A 16,218-nucleotide genomic window follows, 5' to 3' on the forward strand; every position below is an offset into this window, starting at 1 on the left:
TTTCCAAAATGGCTGTACCAGTTTGTCCTTGCACCTGCAGGAAATGAGTTCTTTGACTACTTCTTGCTAACTCCTAGTTGTGTCACATTAATAATTGCTGTCAATTTAATGGTTGTGAAATGGTTTTCTGTTTTGATTGGCCTTTTGCAGATTACAAATCGTGTTGAATTTATTTCCTATGTTTATTGGCCATTTGGGTTTCTTTCTGTGCAAATTGCCATTTTAAATCCTTGACCCATTTTGGGTTCTTTTGTCTTTTTGTAATTGATTTGTAAAAGTTCTTTGTATATTTTGATGGAGTCCACAAAGAAGTTAGTGGGATCTGTGTCCCCTTAGTGTTCTCCAGAGTCCTGTGTTGATGCTTTCCTAGCCCCTTCTCACCCTCCCCACCCCATGTAGCTCACCATTCACTACTCCTCTCCAGTGTGTTGAAACTCCTATTTCTTTTTTGCAATAATGTGGTGGAACTTCTCTGGAAACCTGGACTTCCATAACAGTTCTCTCATCTGTGGGTGGTTGTCTAAGACAGTGTTGTCCAGGATTCCCAGACCACTGTCAAGAAGGACTGGAGCCAGTTCATGGGCCGCTGCAGGGTCCATGGCTGGGCTGAAATCTGTATGCCTGTTACCCAACACATGGTGGGTGAGACTTCTCAGCTCCCTTCGAGGGTGGTACTGGATCCCACAACTCCCACAGAGGCACTTTTGTCCATGACTAGATGCCAAATTACTGTTGTTGGAAGGGGGCAAAACGATGGAAGTCTTATTCTACCCTGATGCTGACATCACTCTGGTCCGTTTCTAAATACTCTTTTTCATTTGTTTCATCTTGTATAGTACCACATTGTTTTAATCGTTTCTTAGTCTTCACAGTTGTCTTAGCTGTTTTTGGCCTTGTACTCTCACAAATAATTTAGGTTCTACTTGAGAAGTTCATGAGATACTCATTTGTGATTTTAATTAGAATGTCATTGAATTTGTAGATCAGTCTGGGGGAAATTGCTATATATATTTCTTTAGGTCTTTAATGTCTTTCATAAATCTTATTTATGGTGAGAGTAGTATAATTCAATACGCTTTTCATTATTATTTTAAATGGTTTAATATTTCATATTATAATGATATAGAAATCTGATCCAAATTTTTTTTTTACTTGGATACTTTGTTTTAATGATTTTTTTTTTTTTGGCTGGGTAAAAAATAATCTCACAAAGATACATAATTACCTGATGGTTGAATTATAGCATAAACTGGATTTACTAAATCATAGTAGTTACTTTTTCAGTATTACTCAGTAGGCAAGTATTTTACTGAACTTTATCTTGTAAATATCCATTTCTTAATGCCAGTTCTTGCAAACTATTCAGGTTTTGGCATTTTTACAATTACAATAAATGGGTCTGCAGGTGTTAACAAGATTGTTTCAAAATATTTTAGTGCATTCACATGAGGTTTTTATAGGTGATATATTTAGATCTTTCAGAAACTATATTATAAATTCCCAACATACAGTTTTTATTTTTTTATTATTTATTTTTTTTTAAAGATTTTATTTATTTATTTGACAGAGAGAGACAGCCATTGAGAGAGGGAACACAAGCAGGGGAAGTGGGAGAGGAAGAAGCAGGCTCCCAGTGGAGCAGGGAGCCTGATGCGGGGCTAGATCCCAGGACTCTGGGATCAGGCCCTGAGCTGAAGGCAGACACCTAATGACTGAGCCACCCAGGTGTTCCAACATACAGTTTTTAAAAAATATTCTCTTAATAGCAAGTTTTTTTTTTGAAATAAAAGTAGATATTTTCTCACTGTGTCTAAAATACCCCTTTGTCTTGGAGGGGAACAGACTGTCTTTACCCATTTTAAGAATATATGGTTGATAGTATACTGTGCATTCATTTGCCATCACTATCACTCCCAGCCCTGCCCCCCCCCAAAGGCAGTAAATTTGAAATACTTTTCTTTTTTGTTAAAAGAAAAATGCAAGTCACTTCTTTGTATAGTTAAAAAGATTTTCGGGGCACCTGGCTCGCTTAGAGTAGTGTGCCACCCTTAATCTTGAAGTTGTGAGTTCAAGTCCCACGTTGGGTGTAGAGATTACATACAAACGTACATTAATTTTACAAAATGATTTTTGTGGTCACTTGTCACTTACCTCATTTAAAGTATGAGGTAGATTCTGCTCTTTAAGGTAGTGTGTCTAGTTCACTTAACTAGGCACCTGTAGGCAGTTTTCCGAAAAAGAACAAAGAACCTAAGATGCCACTGTCATCTCCTGTGAATTGTGGAACTCTTGCTCTTCCCTTGTGCACTGACTAAGCCACCCAGGTGCCCTGGAATATTGATATTTTTAAAGTAACATTTTACCTGGAGAAGTCCATTTTAATTTCCAGGTATCAGGATGCCTGGGTGGCTCAGTTGGTTAAGCATCTGCCTCTGGCTCAGGTTATGATCTCAGGGTCCTGGAATTGAGTCCCACATTGGGCTCGTTGCTCAGTGGGGAGCCTACTACTCCCTCTGCCTGCTCCTCCCCCTGCTTGTGCTGTCTCTCTCTCTCTCCGAGACAAATAAAAATCTTAAAAAAAAATAATTTCCAGGTATCAAAATGGAGCATTATTTTCTTCTGGAAATGTTACTTTCAGCTTTAATTTTGTCAAATAGTAATAACAATCTCATATTTTCTTTCTTTTCCAGATATGGAATATATGAACGCTGCCGAGAATTGGTGGAAGCAGGTTATGACGTAAGGCAACCAGACAAAGAAAATGTTACACTCCTCCATTGGGCTGCCATCAATAACAGAATAGATTTAGTCAAGTATGTGTTTTCTGTATTTTAAAGTAATTATTTATTATAAAATTATTAGAAATAATTATAAAGACTAATAATTTTTAAAATCATTGCTTTTAAAATGTAGATTCTGTGTACCTCTTTTTCCTGAAAATTGTTTTTAACATATATTGAATGCTCATTTATACAAGATACTGTGCTGAGTGCTTTTTCATGTATCTTTCCTTTAAACTTAATCCTTGAGATAACCCTCTGTGAACACTAACAATAATTGCTGTCCTTCTGATGTGCACACTGAACCATAAAAAGATTAAATATGTTACCAATGACATGCAGCTAGTAAAAGTTGGAATCAGGATTTCAACAGTGTAATTCGCAGCTCACATTCCAAATGTGAATTCTCTGGGGAAAAGCTACAAAAGAAAAGAGGGGTTACAAAGATAATAGGTAATAATCTGTTTTAACTATTCATGCCAGCATGGATGATGAATACCTACTATGTGTAAATGATTTTTGTTACTTACTGCTAATCTGCTTGCTTAGTATTAATGAGAGGTAGTTAGATAAGCAAGGGTCAGGGTGATAGGAAGTCTTAGTAAATCTAGTTTAGTAGTCTCTGACAATTTGGACATAAGTTCTTCAGCTGAAGACATGAATCTGAAATAAACTAGTTGCAGATGTGCGCTTAAGTACAGCATACAGAGTCTAGAGACAACTAGGATATTAAGGCCAGGGAAAAGAATTTGCCCTTTTGAATACTAAAGGAAGGTTAAGCAAGTAATAACTAAAGCACTGACGTCTGAATAACTTTCTTCCAGAGAGCATATCTCCATTTTATTTGTTCCTTTTTTGTTCTTGTATGTCTAACTTTCGTCTGCCTTTGATACGGGTCTCCTGATGTCTAATCTGTTTTTGTTTGTCGGAAAATGTTTTTATTTCATCTTCATTTGTGAAAGAAATTTTCATATGGTATAGAAATCTAGGTTGGCAGTTTTTGTTTGTTTTATTTTTGTGTTTTACTCATTGAAAATAACATTCCTCTGTTTTCTGGCTTCTGTTACTATTGAGAAATCAGTCTAGATATTGTGCTTTTGAAGGCTTTTTTTTTTTTTCCTTCTGTCTGCTTTTAAGATTTTTTCTTTTTGTTTCTGGTTTTCTGCAGTTTCATGATGATGTAACTAGGTGTGGATTTCTTTTTATTTACCCTGAATGGGGTCGTAAGGAATTCTTGATTCTTTGGATTGATGTTTTCGTCAGTTCTGGGAAAATCTCAACTATTATTTCTCCAACTATTGCTTCTACCCCATTCTTTTTTTGCTCTCTCTCTGGAACTCCAGTTAAACGTCTATTCGACCTTTTCATTGTGTACTCTGTGTCTCTTCTCTTCTGTATGTACTATCCTTTGGTATGCTTCATTCTGGAAACTTCTGACTTACCTTCCAGTTCATTTATTCTTTATGTATAATCTGCTGTTAAATCTATTCAGTGTGTTCCTAATTTTATTTTCCAGTTCTAGAATTTTTTTTAAGACCAAATAATTAGCTTGTCATATTATTTGAAAAACAAAAACAAATTTCTAACTTCAAAACCTCTACATGCATTTACCACCATCATTTGAGAATCTTTAAAATCTCCTTTTTATTTATTTCTTTTTCCATTTTCAAGGTATGCTTTTATTCATATGCATTCCAGTTCTAGAATTTTTATCATTTATTTTTTTCAAACCTGTATTACTTAAATCATCTGTGGCTGAAGTTTTCAATCTTGTCTTGTATACATGAATATAGTAAATACAGTTATTCTGTAATTGTATATGAGAAGATAGTCTGTTAATGTTGTTCCTTCCTGTGCCTGATTATCTTTAAATATGTACTAGACATTGTGTTTGAAAATTATTTGTTGAATAATTTGAGGCCTAAGATGAGATTTCCTTTTGTTTCCTGCTAGGCCTACGTTTAATTTAATTTCAATACTTCAGATTTTCTGGATTCCTCAGGTGGCTGAAGACCAAGCTAGAGTCAGGTTTACTTCTGGTTCATAATTACTGCTACAATGTAACCTTTTGGGGTCCCAGTCTTTGTTTTGCTTTTGTGTGTTTAGCTTGCTTCTTGGCCAACTCTTCTGTATCAGCAAATTATCTCTAGGGCAGATGGTGCCCAAGCAGTTTTCTAACTTCTCTGGATTTTAACCCTCTCCTGAATCTTGGCTTGGTTAGTGCTCTTAATCTTCTTAGGTTTTACTTTTTAGGAAATGTTTCTTAGATTTTGTTGAAGTTTTTTCGTTTTCTTTAATGGGAGGGTTGATTCAAATGATTTAATCTTCTATACCTCTGTTTGCTTTTCAGTTAGTGTTATTTTAATCAAAATAGTGTATAAACACTTTGAAAACTCAAATAGTAAAGGCTTACAATGGAAAATGGCAATCCCTCCCCACCCTCTGGGTCCTTTAGCCCAGAAATAACTATTTTTAGCACTTGAGCTGTTTCTTTCAGTATTTTATATATTTATGTTCCTACATTTATCTAGAAAAAATGACAGCAAACATTTTTTCTCCTTTTTCATTTAGTATATATATCTTCAAGATTTCTCATTATCAGAACAAATAAGAGCTGCATCATTCTTTTTGAACAGCTGTATAATGTTCAATTATATGGGTTTAATTTATTTAATGGTTTTCCCTTCTGTGGACATTTAGGTTGATTTTGGTGTTTTTACCATTAACAACCAATGCTGTAATTGATAATCTTGGTCACATATCATTTTGCTATGTTCATCTATATCTGCAAAATTTATAGGAGTAAAAAAGAAAGATGAATTTTGAATTTTAATAAATATTGCCAACTTTTATGGTTATTTTTCTTGATTTATCACTTACTGTATTTTGACTTTCTATTTTGGGATATCTAGATGTCCTAGATCTCCTCACCACTAATAATTCTTCATTCTCACTATAGTTTTGGCTAAATCATCATGCAAAGTTTAAGTTGTTGTATGTAAATTCTCAGTGCTAACCCCAGAAGTGTTCTATGATTATCTGTTCTTTCCTTGTGGAATTTTGATTTTTGCCTGAGGTAACAGTTACTTCATTTTTAAAATTTTCTCTGTGTCGTAACTAATTCTTCCCATACTCTTAGTTCTATATGAGAACAGTATCAGCTAATTTATCCATCTGTTTTTGGAGGTAGGGGATGGAGGAAATCATTCCTGGAATTCTCCACTTTTCTGCTCCAACCCAGATTGTTTGCTCTTTAGAGATACTACGCAAAACCATTATTGTGAACTTTTCCTTTGCCATTATTCTGGGAGATCTCTTTGCTCCAGTGTTGGTGTCAGTTTCCTGGGTCTCTGGTTTTTGTCTCTGTTGTGTTGCTACCTGGTTTTAGTAGAGCACAGTTTCTGATAGCTTTCTGAGAGAGAGAGGGTACTTGGGAGGTGAATGTTTTGAAGTTACTATCATTTCTGCCCTTACACCTTATTGGCTGTTTGGCTGAGCATGGATTTACAGATAAAAAATAGTTTTCTCAGAATTTTGAAACGTTAACTTATTATTTTCTTAATTCATATATTACTACTGAGATTATGTTGGTTAAAAAATTCACATTTGTCTTTGTGTTTAAAAATAAAGTCTGAAGTGAGAAATATAGACAAAAAGACTTGATGCTGCCTGCCTTACAAATGTTTCAAGCCTCTTGTGGACTAGTAAGGTTATAGAATAAAGTCCTTAGTTGTAGAATGGGTTAATAATTGGTGTCTGTGCGTATTATATCTTCAGGTATGTAAACTTAATTTTTCACAATGCGTAATCTAGCAAGTTACTTTCCTAAAGCAAGCATGGTGAGTAAAGGCAGTTTTCAGTAACAACTGGTATGCATAGCCTCAAGATTACTTTTTACTGCTGAACCTGGAATTATACCGCCATCATACTGCCAAAAATCAAAATTAGAAGTTATAGCACATCCATAGCACAGCAAATAGTATGAACACCATATTTGCATAGAGCCCTCGTGCTCCTAGGTCCTATGGGAGTGGCTTGAGCTCATCTCCATGGATGTAGCACACATAGTGGGTTTGTATTACATCTTGGGGAATTCAGTGCTTTTGTAATAAGAGCAAGCTTGCTCTTTGTTCCAAAGGGAGACATTACCTCATCTCTCAAGGTTGCTTGATACAAACACAACTCGGAGAAATGACCTGTGTAAAAGTGGTCAGGGCCTTGCATTCTACTCATATACCTAGCAAGACATGTGGGAACATGAGAGATCCATGGAGAAGTGTCTCTTCTAACAGTTATGTTCCATCAGGGTATATTAAAAGGACTTACTGCAAACAAAGTAGTTGGGTCGCTTTCATAATGGTAAGGTATAAAGTAAGTATAATATGGAAAGGAGGAGACCTTCACCTTAGCCTGGATTGTTTGTATTTCTAATGTTTTCAAGTGAAAGTCTGTATTTCTCAGCTTTTCCTCCAATGTAATAAAATAAAAAAGATTATCTCAAGCTATCTCAAGCTTTTGTCTTCAACAGTCTCGTTACGTTAAGAGTAACTAATAATACTTGATTTCAGTTTGATTTCAAGTCAAAGGTATATTAAGGAATATGGGGCTTTGTTAAAATACCGAGTTTAAAATTTTCTGAAAACGCATTGTATATGTGGCTTATTCTTCTTCCCTGGGAACATTACATTTTTTTTCTTTATCCCTGACTTTGTGAAAGCTCACGTTAGTGTACTGATACAGCCCTATCTGTCTGTCTATCTACCTATCTACTGACTGACTGACTTAAACTTTAAATCCAGTTTATGACCATTAAGTGGCCAGTTTTTCTGGAAACTTGCTTTTTTGGATTAGGGAGGTGTTCTTGCATGGTGCCCTCAAGAGTGCCTTGCTTTTGTTTTCTGTTTTTCCCCCAGAAACTCAGATACTGAAACCAACCAGATTGATTCTTTTTCTTATCATTATCCCAAGTACTCCCCCCTCCCCGCCATTTTATTTATTTATTTATTTTAGAGAGAGTGTGAACAGGGGTGGGGGGCAGAGGCAGAGAGAGAATCCCAGGCAGACTCTGCACTAAGTGTGGAGCCCCATGTGGGGCTTGATCTCACAACCCTGAGATCATGACCTGAGCTGAAATCAAGAGTAGAATGCTTAACCAACTGGGCCACCCAGGCGCCCCCATATCCCAAGTGATTTTTATCTCCCAGTATAGATGTTGTACTTTGGGGAGATTTTCTTAATTTATGTAATTTATCTTCTTCCTTTGAATTTCTAATTTTATCTCTTGCATTTTCAATGTTCAAGCATTTTTTTCTCTTGATCTCTGCACCCCCCCTTTAAGAAAATATTTTGATCTTCTTATCATGAGTATATTATCTTCTCTTATTTTTTGGAGGAAATTAATTGTAATTTTTATTTTGTTTCTTTTTTCTTCTCTTTATATTATCTGTTTAGGTTAGGCTTCTTCTCTTTATTTGGTCTCCTTCCATATTTGAAACTTTCCTGAATTACCTGGTCATATTTAGGAGAGACATAACAAAGCTGATTGGAAGTTGTAGGACTTAGGTCACAACAAGAACCTCCCATATGTCTGTTTCTAGAAGTTTTTCTCTAGGGTTGTTCAGTGTCTCTTAGAGAAAAATCTTCTGATCTCTTTGTGGGAAGGAGTTCAGTTATCTGTCTGCCAGCTGACCTGACCAAGTTGTTGTTTAGAGTGTAAACTTTCATTGAATTGCTGTATTTTCAGTATGGTGTCTCATATGGTTCTCTGATTTAATTCCATGAGTCTCAAATTTCTCTGGTAAAGGTGCACTGAATACACTTTTCAGCAAATGCCAAATGGTTGAGTGTTAAAATCAGTCTGAGCCTGAGGCTGGAGCCAGAAATCATCATCATACAATGAAGCTTAGGGACATAAGAATGAATCTGAACTTGAAGAGTTTGAGTTATTATTACAATAATATTAAATTTTTGAGTAGTCACATTTTAAGATTGAACATTACAGTACACAAAGAAGTACTTGTCTAGCACTGTCAGCTGCTTCATTGTTTCAGTGTCACTGAAATGCCTGTTTGTGATGCTAAATACTGAACTTTCAGTGAGAATGTAAGTTACAAAACAACAGTTTTTTCAGCAATTTTTATTAACTTTCAACCGGTGTTTCTGTTTATACTCTAGTTTCTTCATTGCATTCTACAGAGGTAACAATTACCTTTAATTCCTTAGTCTTTCTAGGGTTTTATAACATTCTGGTTTGCTTCTCATTGTTGTCCCCCTCTGGAGACATTTGAGTTTTAACTATTTACTTTCCATCTTTCAAATACTTGTTGATATCTCTCGTTCATTGATGATCTGGTTTCAAAACCTAGGGATCATTAATTAGTACCTACAGGAACATTCCTTGATAACCTTGTAGTATGCAGGAAGGCTTGAGTCTAAAAATAAGAATTACATGATCATTTCAGAATTGTGTAGTTTTGAACTAGGGTCTTACAGCTATAAAGAATAACATGTTATAAAAAGTTAGTACTTCTCTTCCAGTAGTTTACAATGAAAAGGTGATAGAAGTTGTTCTTTAGTTTGCAAGAAAAAAAAAATCTCCTATCCCTGTGGGGTGGGGGGGAGTTGTACTTTAGAACCAGTCTGGAAATCATTCATTGCTGTAGCCCTAACAAAGATTTGAAATGTGAGTAAAAATAACTCAGGAACAAATATATTAACTGTAGAGAAGGTAATAAAATTGCCTTAAAAAAACATCCCAGTTCTTATCAAAACTGTTCTTTGGCTGAGCTATATTTCTCTTTGGGCTCAAAAAACTATTTTCAGCTATTACATAAGGTCTACCGAGTTTCTTAAGAAAGAATTTAGGAATAGTTAAATGTTTGTGTTCAGACTAATGTCTCTGATATTTTAGTCTGGAAATATTTTGTTACGTTACTTTGAACTGTTTTACATGATAGAGTGGAGTTTGGCCCTTCATTACATAATGCTTTAAAAACGCCAGTTTAACAGATACATAAAGCAATAAATTTCTGAATCAAGCATGTAAGTACGAGTATTTTAAATGTTTTAAGCTGTGTACATTAAAAGTGAATGCATTAGTGCTCTAAAGCAGTAATCACTTAGAACAGTTTAAAAATCTCAGTAGTATTCACCGTCAAGCATTTGACATCAAAGGCTTGAAATTATTTATATTCAAGATTCATTCATTGATCAATCCAAAGTAAACATTATGATAAGCAGCTAGATCCTGTTCATTTCAGAAGGTATCAGGATGTTACAACGTTAAAATATTAAGCAGTGAGGTGGTTCTTGCTTTTTAAAGCAGCACACCTTCAAAGGTATAACAAGGCATTGTAAAGAATATTGTTGGATTTAATCTACAATGATTTTGTGAGAAAAGTAAAGCTGAATGTCTACCCATGATAGACTGGTGGCCTGTTCTACAACTTTCTATCTGCTGCTGCTCTCTGATCCAACCAAGTCTTTGTGGTTCTCTGCCTTCTTTTTTATATGATTGTTATTTGGCATTGCTATTCTTTATTGTAACTTAAAAAAAAATTACTTTCCTTTTACTTCCAAAACAAAAGAGTGATGTGTTTGATATAAAATTCTACTAAATGTGTTTTTTAAATACCACAAAGGATTGTTTATCATCAGAGGCATAAACTAGCATGAGGTCTACGATAGAAAACATTTTTTTTTCTTATTTTTTACATAATTTCTTGAAAATGAAAGCTGTCTAAATTATTTAAAATTTTGTCTTATAGATACTATATTTCGAAAGGTGCTATTGTGGATCAACTTGGAGGAGACCTAAATTCCACTCCTTTGCACTGGGCCACAAGGTTTAAATTTGCTTCTGGATTTTTTTCCCTTTGGTTCCTTTATTAGTTTATAACTAAACAACTTTTCTTTTTTTAATGATATGCTAAAATGAATGAGAGCACTTAATGCTAATAGTTAATATCAACATTGTACTAATATATTGCTGTACAGTGTTAACCTGTATTGGCAGCAAAGTTTATTGTTCCAAAGTGTCTTTAGGGAATTCACCATGCTGCTATTAATCCAGTTAGTTTACGATTGAGTTAAACTTTGGATTTGTGAATGTAATACTTACGCAGCCTTTATATATTTACAATTAAAGAAGTTGCCCAGTTCATGGGACAATTAAAATTATATTTGAATAGGATTAATAGAATATAGTAACTATTTATTACATATTTAAGGAAGTTATAAGTAGCTCTATAAAATTTAAAAGACTCTTATTTCAGTTGAGGCTTAAGAACCATAAAATCCTAAGCGTGTCTTGACATATACATATTTTAAGAAACTGAAAAAAATTGTGTAATCTTTTCCACCATTGCCCTATTTAAGAAAGATCTTTCCAGGAGATCCTGTTTGAAATAACTTCACATATTTAAGTGTTTATTCTTTTATGTTTTAGACAAGGCCATCTATCTATGGTTGTGCAACTAATGAAATATGGTGCAGATCCTTCATTAATTGATGGAGAAGGATGTAGCTGTATTCATCTGGCTGCTCAGTTTGGACATACCTCAATTGTTGCTTATCTCATAGCAAAAGGACAGGTAAAAAAAATCACAATCGTGTGGATTTTAATTATATGTTCTTCATGGTTTCAGTGCCTAATATCATTGGTGTTACAAGTGTTAACAACCTGGTGATATTTAAATAGTACTTTCTGATGGATGAAGAGAATAAATAAATAATATAGTTAGTTTGATATTGAGATAATAAGTATAGTTAAGTTAAAAATAAAAAAGATAATCGAGAACCACATAATGATCCATTAAGTTGCAGCTTTTATTTCTGAGAATGATAGAGATGAATCCCAGAAAGTAAGAAAATTTAGGTATCTGTTTTTTCCCTTAATTACTTCTTTTGAATATATACTCTGAATTCATTTAAACTTTTTTGAACATTTTACTGGTTCTCTATTAAGTACTTCTCAGAGTGGGGGATAAATTCTTTAGGATCATTTTCTCAGTTTCTGCTGCATAAAATAATGCTACTTCTTATATGTCAGAAAACTTTTCATGATTTAAGTGGTTCTTCCTGATTTTTCATGAGTGTGTACTGACTATAATCTATAGTCAGTCTATATATACCATGTTTTTGTGATAAATGTATCTTGTTGAAATTAATGTCACTCGGTTTTTCTTTCATGCATTTTCTCTGGTTATACTTAAACATTAGCTTTATAGCTGAGGATCTCATAAGAGTAAGACAAATGATTTTAATCTATTGCTATTAATGTATTTATTTTAAATTTTATGCAGATTTGGAATTTGAATAGTATTTATTTTATGAATACTTTAAGATATTTGTTGTTGGCAATGCCATGCAATGGCAGTTGTGTGTCGTGCATTATAATGTAAGAGGCATAGACTGGCTAATTGCTGGAGTAGGGCGTTATTATCTATTATGGAGTTTACAGACTACCTCCAAAATCTAATGGCTATAGAACAGTACCAACCATTTATTACCTTGGGTTGACTGGGCTTGGCTGGTTGGTTCTCTGCCTTGTGATGATGACTGGGGGTTACAGTCATCTGGGTTTGACTGGAATGGAGGATGGCTCACTCACATACCTTGTGCCTTAATAGGAATGGCTAAAAGGCTGGGTTCGTTTGGAGTGCTGGGATAGTGAGTCCTCTCTCTTTTTCTCCATGTAGTCTCAGGATTCCTTCTCCATGGCACCCGTCGACATAGTCTTTCTAGCAGGGAACTAGACTTCTTACATGGTGGGAGCTCCCAAAAGAACAAAAGCAGAAGCTGTCTGCCTTTTTTAAGTCTTATGTCTTGAACTGGCACAGAAACATTCCTCTTCTATTCTGTCAGTTAAAGCAAGTAACAGGGCCAGTTCATGTTCATTGTGGGAACAGACGGGTATACCAGCAGGCGAGGTTTGTTGGGGGCCATGTTTGGATATTAGCTGCCACAGGAGATTACTTTTGTTCTCCCAAGTTTCTTCTAGACTGGGGTTTGGAGCAGTAGATTGTGCTATAACACATGATAGTGTCGTTAGTCGCCTTTTATTTTGCAGGTATAAATTTATAAGATGCATTCACTTTTTCTTTTGGTTTTTAACTGGGTAAGAAAAGTGGTAAAAGTTTTTTTGTCTTTTTGTTAGCTAATTGATTTTGGGGTTTGGATGTTTCAGTAATCTTTTTAACTCTGGTATAGGATGTTGGCTATAAAATTCTTACGGGACAGGAATTTCTACCTGTCACAGTACCTTTTGTATAATAAATGCATGATGATAATAAATGTCTGGCAGTTTGTTTTCTTTTTCATGAGTAAGTTTATTTTTGTTTTTGTTTTTTTGCTACAAAAGTAACATGCTTATTGTAAAATACTCAAACATAAGAGTATGACTTGGAAAATGAAACTCCATCTCCTCCCTTACCTCTCCCCCCACTGAGAACACTTTCTTTAACAGTTTACTATATATTTTTCTAGAATTTTTTCCATGTATACACTAATTATAAAAGAAAACTCTAGTATTCATCATATCATACTTTGAATGGAGTCCATAGTCCTTCCCTACAGAAGGACTACAGAACCATGTGTGGTCTGGTCCAAGATACCTCTCGGGCCCATCTTTTGTCATCTCCTCCTTAGTCTGCTTTGCACACCAGTCTTCCTGCTGTTTCTTGAATAGCTCTACTATGCTGTTGTCTTTGGGCCTTGTGCTTGATCTTATCTTCCCCTTTAAATCCTTTCCTTAGATAGTCAAACAGTTCTCTTTCTGTCTTATTTCAATCAGATGTTTGCTCAAATTTTATTAGTTCTGATTAGTTCCCAATTATAAGTAATAATAAAAATTAGTATATTTTTATTTTTTCTTTTCTTCCCTGTCTTTCACTGACTTTAGTCTACAATATTGTTTTTCTTAGTGTTGACTTTGTTCTGATAGATGTAACTACATTTCTGTTACTTAATTTTTCAGCTTTAAGTAATATCCTTTGACTCATAGGTATTACAGATTAGGTACTTATACTTTCTTTTCAACCTTTTTCCATCTTCTTCATTTTTTGTTAATTGTATCAGTTTTACACTCTTAGGGCATATAACATTTCCATTTAGTTTGTCATTCTGTTCTTCACATTTGTTTCATTTTAGCTATACTGTTAAAATATATTTAGTGCTCACTACCAATTCTTTTGGATGATTTTCAGGAGAAAAGGGAAAATGCTAAGTTATGGAGCCCTGTTGATCATGGAATCCCCATAAGCTTTTGATCTGGGCTTGTTAATTCTTCCTAATAGAGAATACCCATACGTCCAGGCTGAACTTGGAAAAGAAGTACCAAGTTTTAAACCCCGACCCAAAGAAAGAAAAGGTTGAATTTCATTTTTCTTCTAGTACTCTAGAGATGTGGCATTATTTTACATTTTTAATTTTACTTATTGATATTTTTTAATAGTATCACTTTTTAAAAAGGATATGAAAAGACAACTAAGAAGGAAGAAGAAACTAAAACAAGAATTTACATGTTTGTTTTAATTGGATATCAAATTTAGTTGAGCTCTCTTGAATTAGGACCCTGAAGGAAGTAAAATAAGTTACAGTACTTGACTGATAAAAAACAAGAAAGCTTGTAATTTCTGAGAAGATTTTCTTAAAGATTTTTATTAAAAAAAAATCAATATGTATATCAGAAATACTGAATGAGGTGACATAGGATGTTCCCAACAGTTAACGTAAATCTGTAAATGGATTTTAATGGATAAGGTGTAACTTTTGATTACAGTATTCATGATGAGGGACTAAAACTAATGATGTCCAAGGATGTGTGTTCTAGTTTGTCTAATGTACGGGTTCTCAGCACTTTTTCTGCTTCAGTACACTTGGCTAATGTTCACATTTGAGACATATTCCCATCAGTAATAGTGGCTCACAGAGCTCTGCTGTAGAGAGGTATAGAGTGTTTTGCAGTGTACTCACTATAACTCTGTCCTCTCTGCACTGACTGGTGTATTAGATAACATAACTTGGATTAGAACTGCTGCCTTTGTATAATCCAGGAATGGGCGATGGGGAAGGGAAGAAGAGGAAACTTATTATCTATTGAATGTCTGTTATGTTCTAGGCTATGGACTAGGTGCTTTACACAAATTATTCTATTTAATCATCACAGGGGTTTTATGAAGCCATTATTTATACTTGCATTTTTAGATGAGGAAGCTGAAGCACAGAGAAAGTAATTTTTCAGGTTTTTATAGCTATTAAGTGGTGCAGCTAAGAATTCAAAGCCATGTCTGTCTTATTCTAAAGCCTATGCCTTTCCCAAACAAGTATGTAGATAAACATGTCTTTTCACTTAACAAATGGTTTTTGGTCATTTACTCTGCTGGGCACTGTGAATACAAAGATGAATTTAATATAAGTTTAATTGTCAAAGAACTCCTATTCTAGTTAATGAGACAGATGCCTTAGGGATATAGGATAATTAGTCCAGAGTGGAGTTAGGAGAGATAATTTTAGGAAAGTGAAACTGATAGAATGTCTGATGCATCAGGATGTCTTGAAAGGAGATTTAGATAACTAGGGAAGAGTTTTGGTTGAATAGATGGTAGTTTTAATTGTAATTTGTTAAAAAACTAAGCAAAGGGGGGGAAGTACCATGGGAAAACAAAAAAGTTGGGTAGGAGAAGAAAAATAATCATGGTTTACTACATGATTTTGCTGGGAATAGTATTCATATACATTCATAAAAATATTAATATCAAACATTTATAGAACCAGAACCAGAACCAGAAATACAGTAGATCTCTTGAAAGAATAGAGAGGTGCGTATTTGTGATGGGTCAGGAAGAGTAAAGAGATAAATTCTCATTTTGCATACTGAAGAGTCTCAGAAGATAATGCCAAAAACTGAAAAATCAAAAAGTAGCAATTCAAGCATCTGATTTTAAGATGTGGAGGACTAAAAGAGGTACAAGTAGTGGGGAGTAAGGCAGAGAATTGCTTTATCACCACAAATTTTACAGAATTATTTGACTCTAAAAATGTACATGCAATGTAACAATAAAAAGCAAACAAACATTTTTGAGTTTATTGAAAAGATAGGTCTTTTTATTCTTAGTTTTGAAATGCCTAGAAATAAACAGGGTTTCATTATTACCTCTTATCATGAATTAGTATATATCAGTTTTTCACAGACTTAAATCATTTAACTTATCCTCTGTGGATGAAAGATGAAGAGTAGGTCAGGATCTTTAAATGCAAAACATTGAAAGGGTGATTAAAGTGTCTGAAAAAGGAAGTCTATAAATATATGTTAATTAAATATTTAATGTATAATCAATTAAATTATGCCCATTAATTAAAATATTTAGTGACAATAGTTTTACTTTAAAAAGTTAAAAAGGAAAAATTTTCATGAATCAGCCTTAGAGGAGGAGTGTTA

General features: G+C 34.2%; 1 protein-coding gene across 2 annotated transcripts in view; it reads left to right on the plus strand.

Moving 5' to 3' along the window:
• Window positions 1-16,218, plus strand: part of ZDHHC17 (zinc finger DHHC-type palmitoyltransferase 17) — an 85,468-nt gene that overhangs the window by 31,646 nt on the left and 37,604 nt on the right. For both annotated transcript variants that reach the window (XM_008684327.2, XM_008684328.2), the window contains exons 3-5: window positions 2,691-2,813; window positions 10,547-10,624; window positions 11,227-11,371. In XM_008684327.2, the coding sequence (XP_008682549.2) occupies window positions 2,691-2,813; window positions 10,547-10,624; window positions 11,227-11,371 (346 nt within the window). The remainder of the gene's footprint in view (window positions 1-2,690; window positions 2,814-10,546; window positions 10,625-11,226; window positions 11,372-16,218) is intronic.

The sequence above is a fragment of the Ursus maritimus genome, unplaced genomic scaffold (genome assembly GCF_017311325.1).
Source record: "Ursus maritimus isolate PB19 unplaced genomic scaffold, ASM1731132v1 scaffold_21, whole genome shotgun sequence".
Taxonomy (NCBI): Eukaryota; Metazoa; Chordata; class Mammalia; order Carnivora; family Ursidae; genus Ursus; species Ursus maritimus.